General features: G+C 41.8%; 1 protein-coding gene across 1 annotated transcript in view; it reads left to right on the top strand.

Moving 5' to 3' along the window:
* tshr (thyroid stimulating hormone receptor) overlaps positions 1 to 27,141 on the top strand; it is a 60,994-nt gene extending 33,853 nt beyond the window's left edge. The window contains exons 2-10 of the mRNA XM_039681679.2: positions 10,814 to 10,885; positions 11,964 to 12,038; positions 18,437 to 18,511; positions 19,100 to 19,174; positions 19,262 to 19,339; positions 19,633 to 19,701; positions 21,857 to 21,934; positions 23,414 to 23,602; positions 23,862 to 27,141. Coding sequence (XP_039537613.1) covers positions 10,814 to 10,885; positions 11,964 to 12,038; positions 18,437 to 18,511; positions 19,100 to 19,174; positions 19,262 to 19,339; positions 19,633 to 19,701; positions 21,857 to 21,934; positions 23,414 to 23,602; positions 23,862 to 25,260 — 2,110 coding nt within the window. The 3' untranslated portion in view covers positions 25,261 to 27,141. The remainder of the gene's footprint in view (positions 1 to 10,813; positions 10,886 to 11,963; positions 12,039 to 18,436; positions 18,512 to 19,099; positions 19,175 to 19,261; positions 19,340 to 19,632; positions 19,702 to 21,856; positions 21,935 to 23,413; positions 23,603 to 23,861) is intronic.
* The last annotated feature ends 471 nt before the right edge of the window (positions 27,142 to 27,612 follow it).

Below are 27,612 nucleotides of genomic sequence, written 5' to 3'. Positions count from 1 at the left end.
CTCGGCTTGCGGTTTTTGAGAAGGATTCTAAATTCGTTTCCCCCGTCGCGCTCCCGAGGCTTCTCGAGGATCCGCGGCCTGGGGTACGGATGTTGAGCTCGAGTATGTGGAGTTTGAGCAGACGGGCCCCGCTCTTTCTCTCCCTCCATCTCCCGAGCTCGCTCACTCGCCGGCCGCTCATGATTATTTGTGCCCCAGCCCGGGAGCACGCGATTCTGTTTCTTTCGGGCTGGAGGGCGTCATCTTTACCGCGGCTTCCGACTCCCAGGATTTCGGGCCTGCTCTCGTCGATGACGTTATCCCGCCTAGCGGCCAGGAAACGCGGCCTACTACCGCGGCCTACTCTGAGCTCGTGGATGTGCTTTTGCGCGCCACGGAGAAACTCGCGATCGACTGGCCTGACGAGCCCCGCGAATCGCAGTCCTCCAAACTCGACGAGAGGTTTTTCAGTGGCCCTAATTCTAGGCCCCAACGGAGAAAACTGCCGTTTTTCAACGATCTGCATCTGGAGATTTCAAGATCCTGGAAGCAGCCTTTCTCTTCGCGTCTCACTAATGCGTCAGCTGCTGATTTCACCAACCTCGTGGGTTCTGTCGAACAGGGCTACTCTGCCATTCCGGCGATCGAGGATACTTTGGCCAGCCATCTTGCTCCATCGTCGGCGCCATCTTGGAGGGCACGTCCTCTCCTTCCATCGAAGGCATGTAGAACCTCTTTCTCTCTAATCGGGAAATCCTACATAGCGGCTGGTCAGGCAGGCATGACCCTTCACACTATGGCCATCCTTCAGGCCTACCAGGCCGATATCCTTAAAGAGATGGATGAGGGTAGTGGTGTCACTCCTGAGGCTGTGAAGGAGCTGCGTATGGCCACGGATTTGGCCTTGAGGGCCACCAAACATACCGCACGTGCGGTGGGCCGCTCTATGGCTGGCGCGGTTGCTGCGTAACGCCACTTATGGCTCAACCTCACTGAAATTTGCGATAGAGATAAGGTTTTCCTCCTCGACGCCCCTATTTCTCAGTCAGGTCTGTTTGGGGAGGCTGTCAATACAGTGGTCGAGAAATTCCGTTCCTCCAAGTCTCAATCCGCCGCTTTTAAGCAGTTCATGCCTAGGAGAGTTAGGGAATCCCCCTCTCCCTCCCCTGCCCGAAGACCTAGAGAACGTTTTTCTCAGGGAGCGGAGTCCTCTTTCAGGAGGAGTGACCCAGCGCGTCCCCCACCTCCAACGGTTTGGGGAGCCAGCGGTCGCCCGTTCCCCCGTCAACGACCTCACAAACGTGTGCAGCTGAAGCGATCCGACAAGCCGCCCGCTCCAGCTGCCTCGTCCCGCTCCTGACCCTTTGGTCGGGAAGAGGAGAGCTCCTCCACAGGCACGAGGTTGGGACAGACCGCGCAAGCATTTCTGTCCACCTCCAACCAGCTCTCCTTTTCTTACCCTGTCTCCATCGCCACCCTGGGTGTTTCGAAGAGCAGGCCATATTTCACAGCTTCTACGCAGCCCGGTGCGAGAGGAAGGAGACACCCTGGGTTTTCTCCCCTCTCCCCCGACACTCTCTTTGACTGCCGGTCACGTCCTCAGAAACGCTCTTCCTTTTTCTCTGGAGCAGGCAGACCCGGTCACCCAGACCTCAGCATTAGCACCTCTCATCGCGTGTCAGGACGCCAAGGGCTCTCCTGCACGGCCAACCTTGCAACTCCACGACCTTCAGCACGACACCCTCACTCAGGTATGTCATATGCATTGCAACACCCCTCTTCCTCTTTCACATTTCTTTCCAGAATGGGAGCGGTTACAAGGGGTATCGCCGTGGATTCTTCGCACAGTTCGGTTCGGCTACACTCTCCAGTTTTGCCGCAACCCTCCTCGGTTCAACGGGATTTTTCTTACTGTAGTCAACAGCGCCACTCAGGCTTCTGTGCTACAGCGGGAAATTTCTTCCCTCCTTCTCAAAGGTGCTATAGAGGAGGTTCCTGCGGAGGAAACCGAGCAAGGCTTCTACAGCCGTTATTTCCTGGTTCCGAAGAAAGGCGGCGGCTTGCGTCCCATTCTAGACCTCCGCAGACTAAATTTCGCCCTCTTCAGAGGGAAATTCAAGATGTTGACGTTGAAAGCCATCATCTCTCAGATTCAGCCAGGAGATTGGTTCGTGACAATAGACCTCAAGGATGCCTATTTTCACATCCAGGTCGTGCGGCGTCACAGAAAGTTCCTCAGGTTCGCCTTTGGAGGGAGGGCGTTCCAGTACAAGGTCCTCCCCTTTGGCCTTGCCCTGGCACCGAGAACGTTCACGAAATGCGTGGATGCAGCACTGGCCCCCTTGCGGCTCCAGGGCATCCGCATTCTCAATTATCTGGACGACTGGCTCATTCTAGCCCAGTCCAGAGAGTTGGTTACCCACCACAGGGACACTGTTCTCCGCCATATTCAGTCTCTCGGCCTGAGGTTGAACGTGGAGAAGAGTATTCTTACTCCAGCTCAGCACACAGTCTTCCTGGGTGTGCACATGGATTCCGTTCGTATGCAGGCCCGTTTGGCTCCTGCACGAATTTGCAGTTTGATGACATGTTTGGCCCGTTTTTCGCTTGGCCATCATGTCTCTGTGGGCACTTGCCGCAGGCTTCTGGGCTTAATGGCCGCAGCCTCCCCTGTGCTACCCCTGGGTCTGCTCCACATGAGACCCTTCCTGTGGTGGATGAAGCCCACTGGGTCAGCTTTTCGCCTGTTGAGGGTGTCGGGCAGTTACTCTCGCGCCCTGTCGATTTGGTGGGACCATCTCTTTCTTTAGAAAGGGGTCAGCATGGGAACGGTATTCCGTCGCCAGATGCTTACGACGGATGCCTCTCTAACCGGTTGGGGAGCAGTTTTCGAGGGCAGGCCAGCATGTGGGGTCTGGACGGGTGAGACCCTCGCTTGGCACATAAACTGCTTAGAACTGAGAGCCGTCTTCCTGGCTTTGCGTCATTTCCTCCCTTTTCTAAAGGGTCACCATGTCATTGTCAGGACGGACATCATGGCGGTAGTTTCCCATGTAAACCGGCAAGGAGGTTCTCGATCTCGCACCCTGGACAGGCATGCGCGTCATCTTCTATTATGGTCTCAGAGCAGGTTCCTTTCTCTGAGAGCGGTCCATGTCCCAGGGGTTCTGAACCTCGCAGCGGATTTTCTATCGAGGCAGAAACTCCAGTCGGGGGATTGGATGTTGAACCGTCAGACAGTTTCCCTGATCTGGGAGGTGTTCGGGAAAGCGGAGGTGGACCTCTTTGCCTCGCAGGAGTCATCCCAATGCCCGCTCTGGTTCTCCCTGAATCCTCCAGCTCCGTTGGGGATAGATGCATTCGCCCGCCCTTGGCCAATGCAGAAACTCTACGCCTTCCCGCCCATCAAACTGATCCAGGCGGTCCTGGCCAGAGTGAGGGAGAGCGGAGTCCGCCTCCTTCTAGTAGCCCCATTCTGGCCGTCTCAGCCATGGTTTTCAGAGTTAATTCCTTTGCTGGAATCGCCTCCCTGGAAGATTCCAGTCAGAGAGGATCTGCTTTCCCAACTTCAGGGCAGGATTTGGCATCCTCGCCCGGACATGTGGAAGCTGTACGTTTGGCCGATCAGGGGTCGTCGACATTAGGCTTGGATCTCCCGACTGACGTTCAGGAGACCATCGCTAGTGCTAGAGCTCTTTCTACAAGGAGACTGTATTCTTCCAAATGGAAGGTTTTTGCGTCTTGGTGCTTGGCACGTGATAGGAACCCAGTTAACTGCCCTGTTGCTTCAGTGTTGGAGTTCCTGCAAGAGAGGTTTTCCTCCGGGGCGGCGGCTTCCACCCTCAAGGTCTATGTTGCAGCCATTGCGGCACATAGAGAGTCAGACGAGATTCCTTTGGGTAAACTGAGGTTGGTTTCGGCCTTCATGCGTGGGGTTAGGCGCCTGAAACCAGTTCCCTCCCCTAGAGTTCCCTCTTGGGATCTTTCTGTCGTCTTGGATGGTTTAAAGGAGGCCCCCTTTGAACCCTTAGAGTCAGCTCCAGATCGGATTCTGACTCTTAAGGTGTCACTTTTGTTGGCTTTGTCTTCTTTAAAGCGGGTAGGGGACTTACAGGCTCTTTCTGTTAGCGAGTCATGCTTAGACTTTGCTCCCGGGTTAGTCAAAGTTTCCTTGAGACCTAGCGTTCCACTCTCAGGTTGTTAGCCTTAGCGCTTTCCACCCTCCGCCTTTTTCCTCTGAGGAGGATAGGAAGCTTAATCTGCTCTGCCCAGTTCGGTCTTTGAAGTTTTATGTAGACCGCTCCAGCTGTTGGAGGAAATCTAACTAGCTTCTGGTTTGTTTTGGTGCGGGCCACCGTGGGCTTGCTGCATCGAAACAGAGGATTTCTTATTGGGTCACAGAAGCGATATCGATGGCCTACCAGGCGCGTGGTTTGCCTTCGCCTCTTGGCATTAGAGCGCATTCCACCAGGAGTGTGGCATCCTCTCAAGCTCTTTTCAGGGGAGCTCTCTTAGAGGACATTTGTGTTGCGGCCGACTGGTCCTCTCTTTTGTACGTTTCTACAATTTGGATCTTGACATGACCCCGGGTTCCCAGATTATTTCTGTTTGAACCGTTTGTGGTCATTATCTTTCGATACCAGTCATTACAGCACTCTTTGCTTGGCGAGTTTGGTATCCCGTTCCCACTGCGCTATCCGCAGCGTTGAGTGAACCTATGAAAGAGAACGTCTCTGGTTACTTACGTAACCTATGTTCTCTGAATAGGGAACGAGACGCTGCATTAGCGGCCAAGCTCCTCGCGCTGCTGACAGTCTTCTTTTCGGCAGAGAAATCTGAGGGGAAGATGGCGCACGCGCGTATATGGTTATGTGACGTAATTGCGTCGGGGCGGGGCCAGATTGCGCGAGCGCCATCAGCCAATGAATTGGCGTGATTCTTTTGGGCTTCAGACAATCGGCATATTCAGAGAATATCCCACTGCGCTATCCGCAGTGTCTCGTTCCCTATTCAGAGAACATAGGTTACGTAAGTAACCAGAGACGATTTTGTTAGTTCGTTTTTGCAAATTTGTGAGAGCTATTTTTTGTTACATTTGGAGGCATTTCTTTTAGTTATTTATTATTTATATATTTTTTTTTCTAATACAGAAGACATTATTTGTATCATTATTTTTTTTTTTTAAATCTGTCATAATAAAACATGTTGAGTAACCTCTGAGAAGCCTATCTGAATTTGTGTCTTGAAATATAATAATTTTCTATCCATACAGAGGAGGCATTTAAGTGTATTGAAATTAATAAGGCATCTTTGAGTAAACTTCGAGTGTCATTTGAGTATCTGTTTTCTAGGCCTAGTGGCCAGCAGCCATATCACCCTGTAGCCCAAGACTGGTTGCCCACTGAAGCTAAGCAGGGCTGAGCCTGGTTAGTACCTGGATGGGAGACCTTCTGAGAAAGCCAGGTTGCTGCTGGAAGAGGTGTTAGTGAGGCCAGCAGGGGGTGCTCACCCTGTGGTCTGTGGGTCCTAATGCCCCAGTATAGTAATGGGGATACTATACTGTCAAAGAGCACCGTCCGAGGTCCTGACTCTCTGTGGTCATTAAAAATCCCAGGATGTCTTTCGAAAGAGTAGGGGTGTAACCCCGGCATCCTGGCCAAATTTGCCCAGTGGCCTCTGTCCATCATGGCCTCCTAATCATCCCCGTATATACCAATTGGCTTCATCACTGTCTCCTCTCCACCAGTAAGCTGGTGTGTGAGCGTTCTGGCGCACTATGGCTGCCGTCGCATCATCCAGGTGGATGCTGCACACTGGTGGTGGTTGAAGAGATTCCCCCCTCTATGTAAAGCGCTTTGAGTGCCGAGAAAAGCGCTATATAAATGTAATTAATTAATTATTAATTAATTATTAATTAGTGTCCTGGTTTTTGTTAATCAAAATAGCCTATGATCACCCTAGTATATATTATTATTTCTGTTTTACATTAAGCGCCATCTAATGTCAGGGAATGAATTTGCATGTTCACTCAGCTCATCGTCAGCAAAAAACGCTTGGGTGTGAACACAAAAAACGCGTTAAAAACGCTGACGAATAATCCGCGCTGATATTCGTCCCGGTGTGTACGGGCCTTAAAGCTGCTTTCAAACCATCTGTATTGTAAAAAACGCTATATATAAATAAAGGTGACTTGACTTGAAATTGCAATCAACTCAACAAAATGGGAGAAATATCGGAGTTTAAAATAAGACAAATTGTTGGTGTTATGTGGCAGGCTTGTGCAAAATTCAGAATTGCAAAATTGGCCTCCATTCAATTCATGAATTGGAATTTAAATTGAATTGACTTCACCCCCCAAGAAGTTGAATTTGAATAGGGGATTATCACGCTGATACATAGGAATTCCGGATTCAGTGATCTTTGCACTGCCACTTCCGTTGAATCACCGATCTTGCTGGCGAACTGATGACGGACTACACTAAATTTATTTATACGGCATCCCTGGTAAATTAGTCTGATTCACTAAAGTGCCGGCTGCAAACAAACGTGCTACCTTGTTTTATTTTAAAGTTTTAATCCAGTTCTTCCTTATACTCAATTCAGTCGGGAATCCATGAAAACTTAGCGTTGGCGTTGTTGGTTAGATTTACAAAGTGGAACAGAGCAGTGACATACTGTATATAGCCTTCGTCTCCGCCATTGTTGAACTGCGTCGGAAGTGGACATGCACAAAGTTAACAAATCCCGCCCATGAAACCCGGAAGCGTGATAATCCCCTATTGGAATGACATGAAGTGGAATTAAATTCATGGAAATTCAAAGAAATTCCACAGTCACACAACAGAAAAAATGTGTTGAATCTCACATAGGGGAAAGTGGGGCACTTCACTGGCCACTGTGAAGGACTTGTATCTGTCATTCCCAAGAAGAATTGATGCTCTATTGTCAGCAAAAGGAGGCCCTACACCCTACTTATATTGTATTGTGCTCTAAAATTAGGTGTTTGATTAATTTGAAGAACCCGTTCATATAGTCATAAGTTAGAGAATATGACTGCATTGGTTGATGTATGTATGTTATTCATTGGTTCTTTTGGGAGTTAGAAGTTTTTTCATGCTGTAGATTCAGTATTGTTGTGGCTCACAACAAGATAAAAATGTTGGTGTTACAGGATTGAATACGGTATTACATAAGAATGCACATTCGGTAGCTGCAATTAAATCCGAACGTCATAGAAATCAGTTCTTCTTCAATCAATCAATCCTTTAACAGCTTCATGAATTGTGTCGGTTTACTTCTCTCCAAACCACCTAATTTTCTTAGTTTGCTTTGAAGGTTTTGCTCCTTGAGAGGCAAATTGAGGGAGTGCATTTCTTAAAGCCTAGTATTGGCACACATATGTTCACTGTAATGTGGTGCAATTATTTGGATTTAAGTTGAGGTCAGGCCGGTCAGGGGTGCGGTATAAAGTAACCGTCTGTTCACTGTCATAGAATGTGTTTATTTTGTCGAAGTAGTCTTTTTCTCCTTTTTCCTTTATCTACCTGTTCCAGCTATATGGGCTGCGAATTAGCCCATTTTTTAAACACTCATGAGTGCCCATTTTTGACAAGGTAACACCTTACCATAGTAGTTTCTTTATATACTTTTATAAACAACGATAACTTGACAACATGATTAATTATGTTTTCTATGACATTTAAAGTTGTAGCTGTAGTCTGCATAAACAAGCTAAAGAGGCAGCATTTTCCTGTCTATGGCAAAAACAGGTGAGATATTTGTTTGATTTGGCCACAGATAAATCCACACAATTTTGTTTAAATTTACCACTTCAAAGACCTGCTCCATTTACTCAAGGAGAAAACAGGCAGTAACTACAATCACAATTTAATTGCCTCAAGACCTCTGTGAAGCTCTATCCAAGCTCAGTTTTTCCTCCAGAATCTCAGTCTAGTTATACCTGTGAAGCTCTATCCAAGCTCAGTTTTTCTTCCAGAATCTCAGTCTAGTTATACCTGCACTTGATTACAAAAATATATATATTTCCACCGGCCTTTAGGTGCTTTTATGTCGTGTTGTAATTACCTAATTACAAGATTTGCAACTTTTAAAAAGCTTTAAAGGGTTAGTTCACCCAAAAATGAAAATTCTGTCAGTATTTACTCACCCTCATGTTGTTCCAAACCTCTATGTGTTTATTTGTTCTGCTGAACACAAAGGAAGATATTTGGAAAAATGTTTTAATCAAACAGATCTCATTCCCCATTGACTACCATATGGGGATGGGGAATGAGATCTATTTGATTAAAACATTCTTCCAAATATCTTACTTTAGCAAGAAAAGATTTTCAGTAAATAATTGGTTTAATATGGATCATTTAATTTTTCATTTTAGATTTTCTTGGTCACTATGTGATTGTACATCTGTTGTGTTATTTCATGGTTTTGATGAATTGACAGTGTTAAAGGGGACATATCATGCAAAATCCACTTTTTTAGCCCTTAAATGCATTTTGTTGTATATTTGGAGTGTTTATAAGTACAGAAAAGATGAAATTATTCTCTTCAGGTGCTTCGTTTATATCTTTATATTCTGTTTTGGTCATATTTTTCAACCTGTTCAGATTTTTCTGTTTTCTATGACGTTTTTTGAACTATCGAGTCACCGTATTTGCAGCGGAACTGCCAAAAAAGCACATTGACTACCGGTCCAACACTTCGAGCAATCCACCATTATTATTTCTCGCTCCGATTTTGTAGTCCGAGCTCAATAATGGAGAAGTTACGAGAGGGCAAGTCAAAATATTCGGTTGTTGGATCATGTAGTGACCTGAAGCACGTCAAGGATTCCCACTTCAACAACCTCCGCCAGTATAAAGAAGGGTTTGCCGATTGACTTCGTCTGAATGATAGGTAAATTTCTTCTATCTTTGGAGATGACGAACAGAGCATTTCGATAAGCTGTAAATATCGTTAATAAAAATAAAGTACTTTACTTTCTTAAAACACATGGTGGTCATGGTTTAGCAGTACCTTTGTCTTTCTTAGTAACGTTACACGTCTGCAGTATTATTGTTCTTGAGTTTCATCAATGGTCATTTAGCTGCTGTGTTTTCTGATGCTTTTCTAAATGGATCATATTATCAATACAGATTTTTTGTGGTAAGATTAGACCGTAGTCATTTATCTTGTCAGTGTGTTTGTTTTAACAAGAGAAATAGTCAACTTTCACTAATAACACAAAACAGTTAACTCACATACCAATACATCCATATGAAGAGGTTGTTCTGCAGGTTCGTCGTCGTCTTTTTCAACTCGCTCGCTCTGGGTCGAATATATGTATCGAGTAGGTTTGATGGACAAGTCTTCTGTTATTGACATTTTATTAACGTGTGAATAAAAATGTTCTTTGAAGGTATCGTATATAATTGTATATCTCTAATCAAACTACAATAATGGCCGAACGTGGGTAGTTGAACCGACCGTGAACTCATCGACCTGGAGAGTGAGCGGGGTATGACGCATCTCCTTTTTATTTAAAGGGGCCGCTTTGAAACGGGTCGCTCAAAGACGCACATCAGAGAAGGGGTAGAAAAGGGGCTTGTTTTGGAGCTATAATAATGAGGAATTCAGACCCAAGCATTGCAGTTATGTTTTATATAGACCACAACGGTATGATTTATATGTAAAAATGAATGATTTAAAAGCATGATATGTACCCTTTAAGTCTGATGTCACATGTCATCGTTTCCACTTCCAAGCCATCAAATGCCAAAAGCAAACAGAATAATACAGTGATAATATACACGTACGAAGTCACAGACAAACTGTTTCCACCACATACACACAAACTAAATTCCAGCAAAATGTGCCATTCTTTTGTAGTTGTCTGTTTGTGGCCCTGATCGTTGTGTTGTAACATCCCATCAGTTGTTAGTTTATTTGACTAAATGTTTAATGTTCAGTGAGGTTCTGACCTCATTGGGGAGGGATGGAACCCAGTATGTATGTTTTCTTCTTATATGTTTTGAGCCCTTTAAATTTTACTAGATATACACTGAACAAAATTATAAACACTTTTGTTTTTGCCCCCATTTTGCATAAGCTGAACTCAAAGATCTAAGACTTGGACACAAAAGGCCTTTTTCTCTCAAATATTGTTAAAAAATGTCAAAATCTGTGTTAGTGAGCTCTTCTTCCTTGCCGAGTGACCTTTTATTGTGGCCAGCCTAAGGCACACCCAATAATCATACTGTCTAATCAGCATCTTGATATGCCACAGGATGGATTATCTCGGTAAAGGAGAAGTGCTCTCTAACACAGATTTAGACAGATTTGTGAACAATAATTGAGAGAAATAGGCCTTTTGTGTACATACAAAAAGTCTTAGTTGAAATGTCATGACAGTTTGTTTGTTTGTTTATGTCTTGTCACCTGTTTTTAATTTATAGGTTACTCTCTAAAATGGTATTTTAGACAATGATTCATCTTTTCTTCGTTGTTGATGCTTTCCAAATATTGGGGATGCTTTGAACCCAGAGACTGTAGTGTACACTATGTGTTTTTAATAGCTTAGCTTAAATGTGTGCTTAAAATAAATAGTGGTCATAAACAGCTGAAACAGAGTGAAGACAAATCATTTGAAACAGAGTGAAGACTTGGAAATGTGGAAAATAGAATTAATAAGTAATGAGTAGGAATATATTTGTTTTTAATGATGTTCTTTGAAATTGCATTTGCAACATTTTTTATATAAGTAATTGTATGTAAATGTTAATATAAGTTGTAATCTTCAGACAAATCTAGCCTATATCTATTATCTTTTCATTTCTAGAAGTCTCTACGAGACAAGCCTGGCGTCAGTTCCCCAAGATGCTTTTGCAAATATGGTCAATATCTCAAGAATGTAAGTACAAAAATGTATTACAAATTATTTCACTAAAATCTTGATGTTTGTTTTTTAATAGATCTTTTAGAATAAATTAAACGTTATGGTTCTTAAACATTTCCATTATCTGCAAAGTTAAATGTTATATATTTCTAAAGCATGAATACTATGGCATAAATGCAATTTCAATGTTCTTAAAAATTATCCTGAAAATGTTACAGATGTGGCTTGGTGCGCTGTGGTACAGTATGTGTGGGGTGACCCGAGGTGTGGATTATAGAAAACAAATTGGAGTCTTCTAAATAGAAATCGGGGGTAAAAGAGTGACTCAAATTCCATACATACACAGAACAATAATTTAAAGGATTGTCATTCTGAAAACTCTGCAGTGTGTACGTGACTACTGAGAGTGAGCATCAAGATGAGATGATACAAAACAATTATGGGTTTGGTGGCAAGGTAGACTGAAATATTTTTCATTGGCACTTGATTTTTGCTCATTACTTTTACCTTAATTTTCTAAACAGGAATCAGCAAATACTCCTGTATTAGGGTCATGTTGAGTTGACTGTTGAGGTATATAACTAGGAATCATTTTGGGGTGTAAGAGCTGGATTAAAATTATAGGCAAAGTAAAGAAGGGGGATTCTACAGCAAGTGTTTTTTTCCTTCATAATTCAAACAACTTAAATGCCTTATTTGAAGAAAAATACTGTATGTGGCAACATAAATAACTTTTATTTTTATATTTACATTGAGAAATACTTCATTGAGGAAGTCAGGGTGTTATAATTGCCTCCATTTGAAAAATTGTTGAAAATCAGAAAGTTGTATGGTCACACTACTTTTACTTCTATGCGTTGACACCCTATGTTTGTGTTAAATAAATTAAATTAAATGTGCTACATTTGCTCTCATTTATCCTTACATGAATACATTATGAAATTGCACTAGCCAAGACTGAAAACTTGGGAGGATTTCATCATTAAGATTTAAAGGAGTTCAATGCTCTCTGCTGGGTGGTTGCAACTTGAAATAACCTTGTATTATTATAAAACTCTGGATTTTACCTGCATTTTCTCCCTTTTTTCCTCAGCTATCTGTCTGTGGATGTCTCCTTGAGCAGATTAGAAAGGCATTCCTTCTACAACCTGAGAAAGCTTACTCATATGTAAGTCAAAGTATCCAGAAGTCCATACATAAATTCCGATTAACCACACTCAAATAAAGCATCAGTGTCACTGGTCTGCGACCTATAAATCTGGATCCGCTCCTTGTACAACTGCGGCCCTTTCATTATAGAGGTCAAAATGAAATTCAAAGTTGGTCTTCCAAAACCCCCTGTTTATTTCCGGCGTTTAGGACTGGAACTGAAAGTTCACTTGCACATGCAATCCACTGCTGCTACTCACTACAGGTGATGTGTTTCCTATAACTGCTATCCATATACCATATAGGACCATATAGGAACCCAAGGAGAAAGCCCTTCTCTTTCTCCATGATGTCCGCCAGATGCACCCACAGGTGCCTCTCCGTTGCCACAGTAGCCGCCAAGCCTTCGTGACACGAGGCAGTCTACTTGGTGGCGCGGAGAGCCAGATCTAAGGTGCGGAGCAGCTCGAATACCGCTTTAGGGGGAAGACCCTGACCCTGATCAAAGTCCTTCAGCAGATTTTCTTGGTAAGCTTGAAGCACTGCCATGGTATGCAGTGAAGCACCAGTCTGACCTGCTGCCGTATATGCCCTGCCATTCTGGGCATACACCGCTGCTAAAGCAGGGGGAATAAAAATCAAACACCTTCAGAAAAAGAGCATCAAGCCTTAGTCAAGTCACCTTCATTTATAAAGCGCTTTTAACAGTATGGATTGTTTCAAAGCAGCTTTACAGTTATAATAGAAATAACCGTAACAGATGGTTTAGGCTTTACAACAGCATTAGGATAAAGTTATTGTACAGCTAAATTGATTTGAATGATTCACTTCCGTTGCAAAGATCATTAGTTATTAACTTAGGGGCTGCTAACATGACACAATTTAAACAAAAAAACCCTTAACGCGCTCCGACCGCCCATCCACACAAAACAGTGCCTGGTGTCTCGAGAACGCACTCCCTGAAATAGGTTTGAAGGTGCAAATGATTTTCTGTTATCTCTGCGCAAACCTCAAATACGCAAACCCGTGAAACGCAGATGGTGCGCACTTGCGCATCCCGTGTTCAGTCCATAGGTATGCGCGTTTAAATACATATGTGCGCAGGCGTGTAGTCTTTCTTCACAAAAACAACCCTCAACAAACTACTTGTCTGGTCTTAAAAAATTATAATACAAATTTTTTGTCGTGTCTGCGAAGCCACGTGAACCGGAATTATCCTAAATTATTCCTGAAGTGTCAACTAGTATAGGACTTATTAATTCTAGACTAGTTGACACTTCGGTGCAGCAATCTGTCGTCCAAAACGCCTGGGTTCAGGCTTGGGAAGCCATCTATGGTGTGTCGAGCTGGGTTCTGAACACAATTGAACGAGGCTACTCATTTCAAATCAGCTGTGTTCTTTAGTGGCTTGGTAGGCAGGGCTGGAGCTTTCAAGGTCAATGCCCCCCACCCCCGAGATAGTTTGCAAACATCTGGTTGATTGGGGACATCGCCAAGGATCCATGCTCCTGCATCCCCTCGACATATGGTGGATGCAGGCAGAATACGGTTTCTTCCCTTCCCTTTACAGTATGGAGATCGAGCCCGTTCTCATCCCAAAACGCCATATAGGACGCTTTTGCAAAAGCGTAAATATCCAACGCACATGACACCCTTTAACGTCAAATGAGACGCAGATATATTTGGGCAGAAGGTGCCCCCTAGTGGTCTAACCCTTACCCTACACCATACCTAAACTTAACCATAACCGAAGCGTCTCATTAGACGTTAAAGGGTGCCATGTGCGTTGGATATTTACGCTTTTGCAAAAGCGTTGTATATGGCGCTTTGGGATGAGAATGCGTTGGGAGATCAGGAAGGACTGGAAGGCTCACTGGAGCTGGAGGGTTATTGCCTGAGGCGCTCTCCATAACCCCCAATAGCTCCATGCGGGGCAGGAAAGTGGTGAGGGCTCATATTGCCCTCGACCAGCATCTCCTGCTCTTTCTGGCATGGTGCCTGTAGAGCACTGTTCGCTGAGCCAGAGGCGGAAGCATGCAAGAGATTCACTCCTCTCTCAAACTCGTCCAATCCCTAAAGACTAAAAGCAGATGACATGTTCTAGCACCCCTTATATACATCCTGCTCGCACTAGTATGATGTCATAGGCTGTTGCTAACCAAGACGATTGCCATGATTCGATTTCCCCATAAGCGTCTCAGGACGCAGTGCGAGTTCCCATTTCGAAAGGTAACTCAGAGCTGTTATCTTGGCAAAAGGAGGTTGCAAAAAGTAGCCTACTTAATAAAAGGGTTTCAATAAATATGGCCAATTTTTTTTTTTTTTTGGGAGAAAAGCATTTATTTCAAAATGGGGTCCCGTCATCTCCCCACCCCACACACTTTCAATTATTTTGCCTCAATGAAAGGTTAGATTTTTGCAAATATTTTGAATAAAAGGTCAAAAGGATAAACGATGCAGATTTATTTTTACTGCCATCTTTGATAATATTTACCTGTCACGAAGTGCTCTGAGGAGAGGGTTAAGATCCAAATGCAGCTTTATTTGAGGGCAATCCAGAGGCGTAATCCAATGTACAGGCAAGGGTCATACACAGATAGGCAGTCCAAGACAGATACACAGAGAAACAAACAAAACAGGCAGGGACCAGATGCAAGAGAGTAATCCAGGGAACAGGGCAAGATATCCAAAAACCAAGAGACAAGAAAACCATAGAATGCTCAGAATTGCAGTGTAACACTTAAACAAGACTTCACAGTGAGTGACTGAATGAACATGGTATATATAGCCAGACTAACAAGATGAGACAGGTGAATGCAATAGTGAATGAGGTACAGGTGAATGTGATCAGTGATGATGAGTCCGGGCAGTGAGTTCTGGGAACTGTAGTTTGTGTGAAACATAGTCTTATCTGGAGTGCCCTCTGGAGGCTCAATAGGGCACTCCAGCTGGTAACCGTTACATTACCAAGGTACATAATATAATGTACTATAAAGTGTAACAATTATTTAAAACTTTAAATAATTGTATTTCCTTAATTATCATTACTGACACAAACAGTTCATTGTTTGTTAGAAATGTCATCACATCTCATCATTAAATCTCTTTTGTTCAAAGGGTCACTTCACCTCTGGAAAGATGGATGTGTATTTAAAATTGGTCATTTATATAGAAGAAATGTGAAATTATTTTTGAATTTGGAGCTTTCTAGACTGAGAAAAGCTAGAAAATGTATTTTTGGCCTATATGGATGAAAGACAACCACTCCCAGAATGCATTTGCTTCGCTGCCCAAGGAGGCCACGCCTACCGGTAACCGTGCAGTAGGTAAACAACAGTGAAGGCTACTAGTGAGTCTCCGTGATGAGTCTGCCCGATAATGTGTTTCGAGATTGGCCAAAATGTCCGGGATTCGGCTTTTGCGTTCTACAGTCGCCATTCATCATGTTTACTATGGCGAGCAGGACGAGTGAGGGCTGCGGGAGAACGGTGCGAGGCCGGTGGCGTGATTACCGATGAGCGACACCTGTGAGAAACACCGGTCTCGTATCTCTCACTGAGGAGCTGGAATTTTCTTAGCAATGTTAAAACGCACATCAACCGGTCACTTTTTTTTTTATCGTTCATTTAAACACTACATTCAGAGTCATCAATCAGAATGAATTCAGTTAGATTGAAACAAAAGCTGTGCATGTAAACAATGAATGGCGACTGCAGAAAGCAAAAGCTGAATCCTGGACATAGACGGCCGGACATGTCCGGGAAAAAGAGGACGGTAACTCCTAAAGTTACCGCTTTCTCCACAGAACAAGAGCCTGCTAGCTTAGCTTCCAAAAAAGATGGCTGACACTATGTGTAATCCAAATCCTTCATAATGCATCCGTCTGCGTATTCAGTACATTGATAGGTCTGTTAGCGCATTAGGTCCAACCCCCATTCGGCAGGTTTGAAAGGGTGGGATCAGGGCCGTGCACAGGGGGATGGCCGGCTAGAGCCACTGCCCCTCTGCCCTCATCGACTGAGGTGCCCCTCCTGCCCACTTGCTCCACTTTGCTCAAAGCATTCCATTGATTCCGCTAATCCGCTCCAGGTTTTCCCGCTCGCTCCGCAGTCCGCACTCCGCTCTATGACTCCGCAGCGTATGTCTGCGGCCCTCTCTTTAAACTGAGATAGTGAATACGACAGTTCACGAAAGCTGTTGCATTAACAGGTAGGCTATGCAAGACTATGGAAGCTTGTTTCCGCCACAGAATGAAAAATAAAAAAGGCAATTGCAACTTTTTATCTCACAATTCTAACTTTTAATCTCACAATTGCGAGTTCATCTCGACTTTATTTCTTAGAATTGCGAGATATGAAGTCAGATTTGCGTAATATAAAATCACAATTGGGTGTTATAAAGTCACAATTGTGTGTAATAAAGTCAGAATTGCGTGTTAGAAAGTCACAATTGTGAGATATAAACTATTCTGAGGGGGAAAAGTTAGTATTTTTTTCCCCCATAGAATTGGCTTGAGACTCGCAATTGCGAGTAGGATCTTACAATTCTGAGAAAAGATTTAAGAAATTCGACATATAAACTCGCAATTATGTGTTATAAAGTCAGAATCGCAATTCTGTTTGTTTTTTCTTAGAATTGCGACTTTATAACACGCAATTCTGGCTTTATTTCACACAATTCTGGCTTTATATCACACAATTCTGACTTTATTTCTCACAATTCTGACTTCATATCTCACAATTTTGAGATAAAAAGTCGCAATTATTTATTTATTTATTTTTTATTCAGTGGCGGAAAGCTTCCATAATAGACGGTTGAATCTGCGAAATTATTCATTATTTTTTTGTTTGTTTTTGTGCATTTATGTCAGTAATGTTTTGCTCTTGGTCTTCTATAGCAACGCATTCTCACCCCCAAGGCGTCACTTAACTGACGCCTTGGGAAGCATTTGGACATGCTTCAATATCTGACGCTTTAGGCGCCCTTTAGCGTCAGTTAGATGACGCCCTAGGATCGCGTGTACCCTACCCCCACCCCACACCTAAACCTAACCGTGTCCTCTAACTGACGCTTTCCTTTAGCGTCACTTACATGATGCGATCCTACGGCGTCATCTAACTGACGCTAAAGGAAAGCGTCAGTTAGAGGACACGGTTAGGTTTAGGTGTGGGGTGGGGGTAGGGTACACGCGATCCTAGGGCGTCATCTAACTGACGCTAAAGGGCGCCTAAAGCGTCAGATATTGAAGCATGTCCAAATGCTTCCCAAGGCGTCAGTTAAGTGACGCCTTGGGGGTGAGAATGGGCTGTCTATAGTGCTAACAACTTGTACAACATATCCACGTTCTTAGAATTAGCTGCTTGTCTATTCAAATTATTGTACTCTCTCGATCTAATACAAATAATAGCCTAAGTACACCCCCCCCCCCCATCCTTTTTTGCTGTAAAAAAAAATACTGTAACAATAATGTACAAAATGTAAAACTGTAACAATAACTGAATAATTTGTGTTAACAAGCAACCCCCTTAGTGCCTTTTTTTTGGCTAAGGCCACTGCCCCTCAAAATGTCTGTGCACGGCCCTGGGTGGGATCTGGTGCTTGTAGTCTTTACAGAAATCCCCCCCTCTTACACTTCCTCCTACAATGACGTAAAATGACGATTTATGCGTCATTGCAGGAGGAAGTGAAAAAGGTAAATAGCAGATTTCTCTGTTCTCAGGGGAAAATGAGAGAGTGTTGCATGACCATTCAATAGTATATCTTGGTTTCTAACAATGGAAAGCTTCATGCAAATGGGTGGAGTGTCCCTTTAATTTTCTTGAATTACATTTATACTTGATTTTAAATAATGACTGAAGCTTTTTAAGAGTTGCATAAATTGTAATTTTACTTTGTTTCTTGTGTTTGTGTGCTTGTTTTTTTTTTTTTTTAGTGAAAGTGTTTTTCATTGAATCCCAGATTAAATACACCCATCTGGTAATATCTTGTCCATCAAAGATTTTAGTGACTTGTCCTGCCCATTCTTTGTTTGGGTTTCACTTATTGTACCAGAAAATGCTTTCAATTACTCTGGCTGAGTAACTTGAACATGAGCAGATGAAATCGAAGAACTGTTATTCCCATCATCTGCTGAAATATTGTGAAATTAATTCTATTACATTTAATCATAATGTCCTTGGTACTGTAAAATACTTTAGGCTCATAACTCTTTCATCAGCAATTCTAATACATTCCACACTGCACTTTAAAATGTGCATTTTCAATTCATGAAATAAATCTCTCTCTCTCTCTCTCTCTCTCTCTCTCTCTCTCACACACACACACACACACACACACACTCTCTCTCTCTCTCTCTCTCTCTCTCTCTCTCTCTCTCTCTCTCTCTCTCTCTCTCTCTCTCTCTCTCCCTCTTTTCAGAGAAATAAGGAACACAAGGAATCTGACATTCATCCATCCAGAGGCTTTAAAGAATCTCCCTAATTTGCAGTATTTGTAAGCAAAAGACTGTCCATATCTGTCATTTGTTTTGCCTGCAAATCATATATTGATTTTTAGTGAGGTTTATGCATAAATCAAGGAATTAACTTGCACAAGGTATACAAAAAAATAACATTTTTTTTTAATTCCAGAAATTAATTATCTGAAATATATTTTTATAATACACAGTTTAGCTTTTCTTGTCAAAATGATTTTTCATATTATTATCGTATTATTAATAAGTGTGCCTATATATGAAGAGTTCAGATGCAAAAGCCTCTAAGTGCCATTTGAAATTTTCTTCTAGAATGATCATTTTTATCAAGCTTGTATATTTAAGTTCAGTGATTTCACTTAAATGGCAATGATAATTACATATTAATTGTTATTTAAGAGAAATTACTGAACTTAAATATACAAGTTTGATAAAAATCATCATTAAAGAAGAAAATTTCAAATGGCATTTAGAGGCTTTTGCATCTGAACTCTTCATATACAGTCTCCACATTTTTTGCACTGGTTCTGGGTGCAAATCCAGAAATATGTCTTAGTAGACAATGCATAAGCCCATAGACTGATATCCTGGAGGTGTTGTGTTCGCAGAGGCTTATTCAACACAGGCCTCACCATCTTCCCTGCCCTGACCAATATCCAGGCTGATGACTCATACTTCCTACTGTGAGAAGTGTTCTAATGCTGCAGTTTCCATACAGATCCGTGCTTTTTGAAGGTGTTCTTTTTAATTTATTTGTGCTTTTCCTCCAGAGAAATCAGTGATAATCCCTATATTGCTGAAATTCCAACTAATGCTTTTCTTGGCATTACCAATGATCTGCTGTCAGTGTAAGTATTGTCACATGTCCCTTATTTTCAAATTTTTTCATGCTATCAAAGAAAGATGTATTGAACTGTCATTTGTTGGCTTTGTTTAACTACTGTATATAGTTAAATGAAAATAGATCCTTTTATCAGAAGACAATTTGTAATCCCGTTCTAGTTACAAATATAAATGAAGAGCATCTCCATGTCGGCTCTTTAAACATGTACTGATATATTCTGAGCCAGAAGTAGATACTGTTATTAGCAATAATTTTGTATGAGGCCATGACTGTTATTTCTTGCTTTTCATTCAACAGGAGGCTCTACAGCAATGGCATTACAAAGGTCAAACATCATGCTTTCAATGGCACAAAGCTGGACTCAGTGTAAACTTCTTTATAAAAAACTATTAACTTCTTTATATAACACATGAACTGCTGAAAGTTCATCTAAAGTCACATAAATACAAGTTTGATGTACCACATTTATGAAGCATTGGTCATGAACAGAAAAATAAAAAAAAATGAATACCCAAAAATAAAAAATAATTTAAATAATTGTTTACTCACCTAAATTTAATTCCAAAATGTTATATTATTTTTAAAAGAAACCCTTTGAAGAATCCTTTGAAGAATAAAGGGATAGTTCACTTTGAAATTCATTTTTGGTATGTTTTAGCTTACCTCAAGGGCATCCAAGATGTAGGTGTCTTTGTTTCCACTGTAGTTTAAATTTTTGATATTTTTAGGTCAAACCGTTCTTGTCTATCAGTCATATAATGCAGGTCTGTGGTCACCACCTCAATGAGCATGCACAGAGAAGTCAAAATTAAACATGATTTAATGACTCGTAAATGTAAGTACACATTGATGGCCTAAGACACGAAACGAGTGGTTTGTGTAAGAAAACGAACAGTATTTATATCGTTTTTACCTCTTGTAATCACAGTCACGTCCATGTACTCTGAGGGAAAGGGCGCTTCTGTCTGCTCTCGTTGCATTGATACACATTGATAACCGCTCGTTTTGTGTCTTAGGCCATCAGTGTGTACTTACATTTACGAGTCATTAAATCATGTTTAATTTGGACTTCTCTGTGCATGCTCTTTGAGGTGGACCCCATATACCTCCATTATATGACTGACAGACAAGAACGGTTTGACCTAAAAATATCAAAATTGAAAATACTGTGGGGAAAAAAGACACCAACACCTTGGATGCCCTTGAGGTAAGCTAAAACATATCAAAAATGTATTTCAAAGTGAACTATCCCTTTAAGCGGATCATCTTGCCATACAATTGCCCACACGTTGACCTGATTGGTTACAAGACGTAAGAAACACCGGCGAAACAAACTGCATTTTTGTGAAGCAAAGACAAAGATTATCTTTGGTTCACTGCAGTTTTAAGGAGAAAATACTCAGCAATGGTGTTGACGTGATTTTGCTCATGGATTGTCTTAAAGAGCATATTAATAACACCACATATAAACAATTTGAAAAACCACAGGGGGTCTTTAAGGAAAGAACACTTTGGGGAGCACCATTATTTACTATTGATGTTTCACAAATCTGGATACTTGTGTCATTAACCTCTGCTCCCAATGGTTTTCTGTTGAGAATAAGGGATATTAGTGTCATTCCCCCCATATCTTTAACTCCCTTAGGTTGTAATTTCCTGGTAATCTCTTTGTGCTTTTGTATGTTGACATTGGACTGCTTAACCAGGACAGATGCAACCAATGAAACTGCAATAGTAAAACTCAGTATCTAGATTGCTAAATTGCTTATAAAGGTGGACCCTTCTACCAAGCATTGTATTCATATTTTGGTCTCATTTAAATGATCTAAAAATCCTAAAACATTTTGTAGTGTATTGAATGAAGCAGCTGTTAATAGCAACGCATTCTCACCCCAAGGCGTCACCTTTGACCATGCTTCAATATTTGACGTTTTAGGCGCCCTTTAGCGTCACTTACATGACGCGATCCTACGGCGTCATCTAACTGACGCTAAAGGAAAGCGTCAGTTAGAGGACGCGGTTAGGTTTAGGTGTGGGGTGGGGGTAGGGTACACGCGATCCTAGGGCGTCATCTAACTGACGCTAAAGGCCGCCTAAAGCGTCAGATATTGAAGCATGTCCAAATGCTTCCCAAGGCGTCAGTTAAGTGACGCCTTGGGGGTGAGAATGGGCTGTTAATAGTGTTAATAGTGGCCCCAAAAATGATATTGTTGTCCTTTGTGATTATAATCCTTTTTAATATAAATCTATAGGATTTTTGCCCTTTTACCACCTACCTGTTATAACAAATTAGTTACAAGTTATAACTATGATCACTTTGCACTTCTCAGCAAGCAGCACAGGTATTATTAATTTCAATAGCACAAATATTACGGGAACAAATACCCTACAAAATGGATTGGATTTGGATTTTGTTTGTGCCTTAACAAGAACCACATACAAATCTATTATTTAATTGTAACATTTAGTAACATGATATTATAATCTTCTAACTGGACGTTTTTACTCCTTTTCTTTCCAGGTACCTGCATAGAAATAAGCAGCTGACAAGGCTAGATGAGAGAATGTTTGCTGGGACTAGCAGTGGGCCAATGCTCCTGTGAGTGCCTTTTGTTTCTCCTGAAAGCACTTGAGATTCAGTGTCTGTAGGTCGCTCTTGGGAACAGGTAGCACAAAAACAACACGTCTATTCTTTGACACTCTTAATAGAAAACATTTTCTAATGCTTGCACTCTCTCGGAACAATTGTTCTGTAAGTGCACAAATATATTCTCGTCTGAATGTTGAGCATAGTAATGTCTTATCTGACTGCTATGTGGGCCTGCTGAAATCATAGTTTTTAATAAGTTAATAATGTGGCCCCTCAGCTACCCTCTCAGGAGTCAGATTAGTGTGAAATCATTGCTATGAGGTCACTGGCTAACTATTTCAAAATGACAAAATCAGACAAGCAGGCTGCAAGTGTTTTTTCTTTCTTTCCTTTTCTTTATTTTTTTAACTTAATTTTAAACTAATGTTGCACAATACTCTTTGGAACATCGATTTAAAACAGAAACAACAACAAACTCATTTTATAATGGATAATTTTGTCTCTCAGGGTGTGATGTTCCCTTTTTTTGGGTGGGGGGGAGGGGGTATTTGCGAAATGAGAAAATCAAAATCGGCAGTGGGAAATTAGATTCTTTGAGAAATACTAAAACTACTTACCTGGTTTCTTCTGCTCCCTGTTCCAGTGAAAGTCCAAAGTAAAATGTAACTAAAAAATGTCTCCCCACAGGCTTACCCTAAGGCTACATTTACTCTGCAAGGCCTATGGCATAGTAGCCTTGTAATCCTTTTTTTTTTTTCCACCTGCTCACTTTCATATAAAAATAAACTGTTTACAAATGGAGACAAAATGCACTTACAACAACACTAGTAATAGTTCTCATAGGTATTATATCAATGCAACTGAACATTATGCTTTTATTACATGTCCACGGTCTTAAAAGTATCTTAAGAGGTCTACAAAATGTCAAGATGTTGGCAAAAGCTTTTGAAAAACCACTGCTTTTAACCCTTTAATGTGTTGTAATTGTTACATAACTTAACAATTTATGTTACATAACGTAACAAAAGTAATTGTTATACATACACAGACTGAGTTTATGAAAAATAAGACTTTTTTAAAATGAAAAACCACGAATACATGTTATATTGCACCCCATAAACACAATCATGCAAAGAAAAAAAGCAGTCAACCCCCCCTTTAAAGCGGTACTAACTGCAGTGGAAAAGCAACCGAGCTAAAGCTAACCGAGCTGTGCTGTGTCGAGCCGTGTTTTACCATGGTTTTACCACGTGCACGCAGTGGAAAAGCGAAGCGAGCCGAACCGTGCCGCGCTGAGCTAAACCGTACTGAGCCGTACCGAGCTGTACCAGCAGTGGAAAAGCGCCATTAATTTAAGCACTGGTTCCTGCGGTGGAAACACACCGAGTCCCACTCCAAAGTCGCTAGTTCCTGGGGAAAGTTCCTGCGGTGGAAACGCTGCTTTAGTCTTTCTTTGAAAGTCTATTTTGTTTTGTTTTTTCTTATTAGTGATGTTTCAGAATCGGCTGTCACTTCCCTCCCAACCAGAGGCTTGGAGTCACTTCGGGAACTCTGTGCTCGGAATGCCTGGGCCCTCAAAAAACTACCACCGATCAAAACCTTCAGACACCTAATTACTGCAGACCTGACCTACCCCAGCCACTGCTGTGCATTCAAGAACTTGAAGAAAAAAAGGGGGTTTGTGGCCTTGATTATTCATTGCAAAAATAAATAAGAAAATATGAGTGTTTGTTAAATGAGTAAAGATCTGGATTCCAATCCATGTAGAATTTTGACAATTACTGAACTGTGTCATATAATTGGTTGTCTAGTTTTATGAAAGATTCTAAATATTAGGCTAGATGTAGTCAAAATGCAAAAAGCTTTAAGACCTATCTTTTCAATGTGTATTTTCTGGCATGCAAACAAAATGATTTTTTTGCTCTTTGAATGGCAGGTACTTAGAGGACATCATTTGTAACCTGACTGCCAGGTATAATCAACATCAAAAGAGATCTGTTGGAACTTTTACATTTCCTGGCCTGCACAGCAGCATGGAACCTGGCATTGACTCGGGAGATAACCTCTTCAGAGACACATACGACCACCAGGACTTTTACAGCAGCCTGCATTACCACACCTACTTTGGCGGACACCCAGATGATGATGTGGGCTTTGGTGAAACACTGAAGAACCCCCAGGAAGACACCAGCCATGAGTTTGACAGTCGCTATGACTACATTGTGTGTGAGGAGGGAGAGGAGGTTGCTTGTTTCCCTGCTTCTGATGAGTTCAACCCTTGTGAGGACATAATGGGTTTCAGCTTTCTAAGAGTGTCTGTGTGGTTTGTCAGTTTGCTTGCTGTGTTGGGCAACCTGTTTGTACTGTTGGTGCTGCTCACTAGCCACTACAAACTGTCTGTCTCAAGGTTTTTAATGTGCCACCTGGCCTTTGCTGACCTTTGCATGGGCATTTATCTGCTGCTCATTGCTTCCGTGGACCTCCACACACGATCTGAATACTATAATCATGCTATTGATTGGCAGACAGGTCCGGGATGCAACCTAGCTGGGTTCTTCTCCGTCTTTGCCAGTGAACTATCGGTCTACACACTGACCACTATTACCCTGGAACGCTGGTATGCCATCACCTACGCCATGCGGCTGGACCGTAAGTTGCGTCTGTCCCATGCCTCAGTTATCATGCTGGTTGGCTGGATCTTTTGCCTCCTATTGGCTCTTATGCCTCTCATTGGGGTCAGCAGCTACCAGAAGGTCAGCATTTGTCTGCCCATGGACACCCAGACACTTGTGGACCAGATCTACATCCTATGTGTACTTGTTCTTAACATCCTGGCTTTTGTAGTAATTTGTGGGTGTTACATCAAGATCTATTGTGCTGTTCACAACCCCAGTCATCAGTCTGCCAACAAAGACACCAACATTGCCAAGCGTATGGCTGTACTCATCTTTACCGACTTCCTCTGCATGGCACCCATTTCGTTGTATGCCATGACAGCTGCGTTGGACCACCCACTCATCACTGTCTCAAACTCCAAGATCCTCTTGGTGCTCTTTTACCCTCTGAATTCCTGTGCTAACCCATTCCTCTATGCCATCTTCACCAAGGCCTTCCAGGGAGATGTCTTTATACTGCTCAGTAAAGTGGGTCTCTGTCAGCGTCGGGCTCAGTTGTTCCGAGGTCAGACAGTGTCTTCGAAGGCAAGCAGCAGAGGGATCACAAGACGTGAGAGGGAGCAAACTGGAGCAAAGGAGACCCCTATTTCCCTTCTAGAAAATCCAGGCAACCTGCCAGCCACCCAACTGCAGGAGGTCAGTGACAGGAAGGACACTTGAAGCCTATATGTGAGTCCAGGGAACAACAACTGGAATGTAGGTGTCCGACAGATTAACTAAAATGCAGCACAGAAAAGACTGAAAATTTATGAATTACTTGAAAGGTCTGCATTGTAAGAAATGAATGAATTTTAGGCTGTGTATTTAATATAGTATATTGAAGTGGTGAAAGTCAGTTCAATAATAAAACGCTGTGTAAATTGTCCTTAAATTTATTTTCTAAATAGTTGCATTTAATGCAATACACTCATTTAAACTTATTTAAGAATAGTTTTAGAAATGATTTAGACAGACATTTGCTCTGTCTGTTTTTTTAAGGCCCATTGTGTATGGCAGTGCTTCCTGCCACCCCCACCCCCAAAAACACTGCACATTTTGTATGTCTCATTGGGGGTGCAGGACCAGGGTTAAGAACCATTGGTTTGTGGAATCTAGAGCCTGTTTAACACCACACACAAAAGCAATGCATAGTTATTCCAGTACCCATATTAAAGGGTGTGAGCTAACCCAAAAATTACAATTATTTAATTAATCACTCACCATCATGTCGTTCCAAACCTGTAAGACTTTCGTTCATCTTCAGAACTTAATCTTTTTGATTAAATCTGAGAGCTTTCTGTCCCTCCATAGACAGCTATGCAACTTTCTTCAAGTTCATAAAGAGATCATAAAACTAATCCATATGAATTGAACAAAAGTCTTACGAAAAGGGTTTGGAACAACATGAGGGTGAGCATTTAATGACAGATTTTTCATTTTTGGGTGAACTACCCGTTTAACAGCTAGTACATCATTTACACTGTGTGTATAAGCAGCACAGTCATATAAGCATAGATGAAAGTACAGTTTTGTCATTGAGCCTATTTTTGCCACACAATTGTTTGTAACATGGAGCAAATTACTTGTGCATGCAATGTTTGGGGGAAAAAGTTTTCTTTCTGCTTTGGCGCAAGTTCCACATACAGTGAAAGACGCACACAAAAAAATCGCAATTGGCCGTTTTCACAGACAAGGCTCAAGCCTAGTCTCAGACTAAAATGCATGTTTGAGCTGTCTTAACTTAAAGCAACTTGTACTGACATATCTTAAAAGTAATATGCACACCAGTAATGTACATACCTGTAATGTTTTTGTTTTTTTTCTTAGGCACATTTATAATTGTCCTAATTTAACTATGGCCTGACTTAATCTAAAACCTGTCAAACCAGGCCTATTTTTTTCTTTTTACTCTAAATCTGAAATCTTGACTGAATATTTGTTGTTCCATTCTGAGTAGATAAATTGTCATTTGAATCTATTGCTATACCCCACCCCCCATCATGGAAATTTGATTTCACAATCAAGTTTTTAACAATTTAAAATGACCCAACAACAGCAATAGCCATTTTATAATAGCTAAAACAAAGAAACTACTGTATTTTCTGTATAGCACCTTCTACTGCTGTTACACTGCTGCTTATGCACAGTGTGTGTGTGTGTGTGTGTGTGTGTGTGTGTGTGTGTGTGTGTGTGTGTGTGTGTGTGTGTGTGTGTGTGTGTGTGTGTGTGTGTGTGTGCGTGTGTGCGTGTGTGCGTGTGTGCGTGTGTGTGTGTGTGTGTGTGTGTGTGTGTGTGTGATGTGTAACAGGCTTAATGGCCATTGTTGCTGGGCTTCATGTTCTTGTAAAATAAGAGCTTGCGTGTAGATTATAAAAGTGTTGATGTGTGTTTAGATATTGTTTTTTAGGCAGTTTCTGAACTGTATTTTATTATTTTAAATTTGATTATCTTCATGTATAATTGAGTTGTTGATTTTTTTAAAGTGCCACCTTTAAGAATTTAAAGGTGATGTGTGCAATTTGCAGAGGTGGAAAGTAACGAATTAAATTTAGGCCTACTCGTGCTACTGTAATTGAGTAGTTTTTTTGTGTACTTCTACTTTTTAAGTAGTTTTAAAAGTAAAAACTATTTTTAGTAAAATCTGTAATGTTTTTAAAAATCTGTAATCTGTCTGTGTGTCATGCTTTTTCTGTCCCAAACCCTTCTCAGGTCATATTTTTCACCCGTACGTTTGAGCTTTACTGAGCTGGCTGTAGCAGCAGAACGTGCAGGGAAAGCGTAATCGTGGTTCATAACTATAATACAGACGAATATAAATATTTATATTACGCTCCTTCAATGAATGACCTATTTTAGAACATTTTTCATATATAGGGCGCACCGGACTATAAAGCACATAAGATACTGCAGTCAAACGTTTGACTGGGTTTGTGTTATGCATCCACTATGTGCTAAAGGCTAAAGGGAATGTAGTGAGTGCGCGGCGCCGGAGGTGAGGCGTTTATTTAGTAAGCATGAGCGCGCTGAAGCGGG

This window comes from Pimephales promelas, chromosome 13 (assembly GCF_988280905.1).
Source record: "Pimephales promelas chromosome 13, fPimPro1.hap1.1, whole genome shotgun sequence".
Lineage (NCBI taxonomy): Eukaryota > Metazoa > Chordata > Actinopteri > Cypriniformes > Leuciscidae > Pimephales > Pimephales promelas.
The sequence above is the reverse complement of the archived record's forward strand: the minus strand, read 5'-3'. Positions and strand labels throughout refer to the sequence as shown.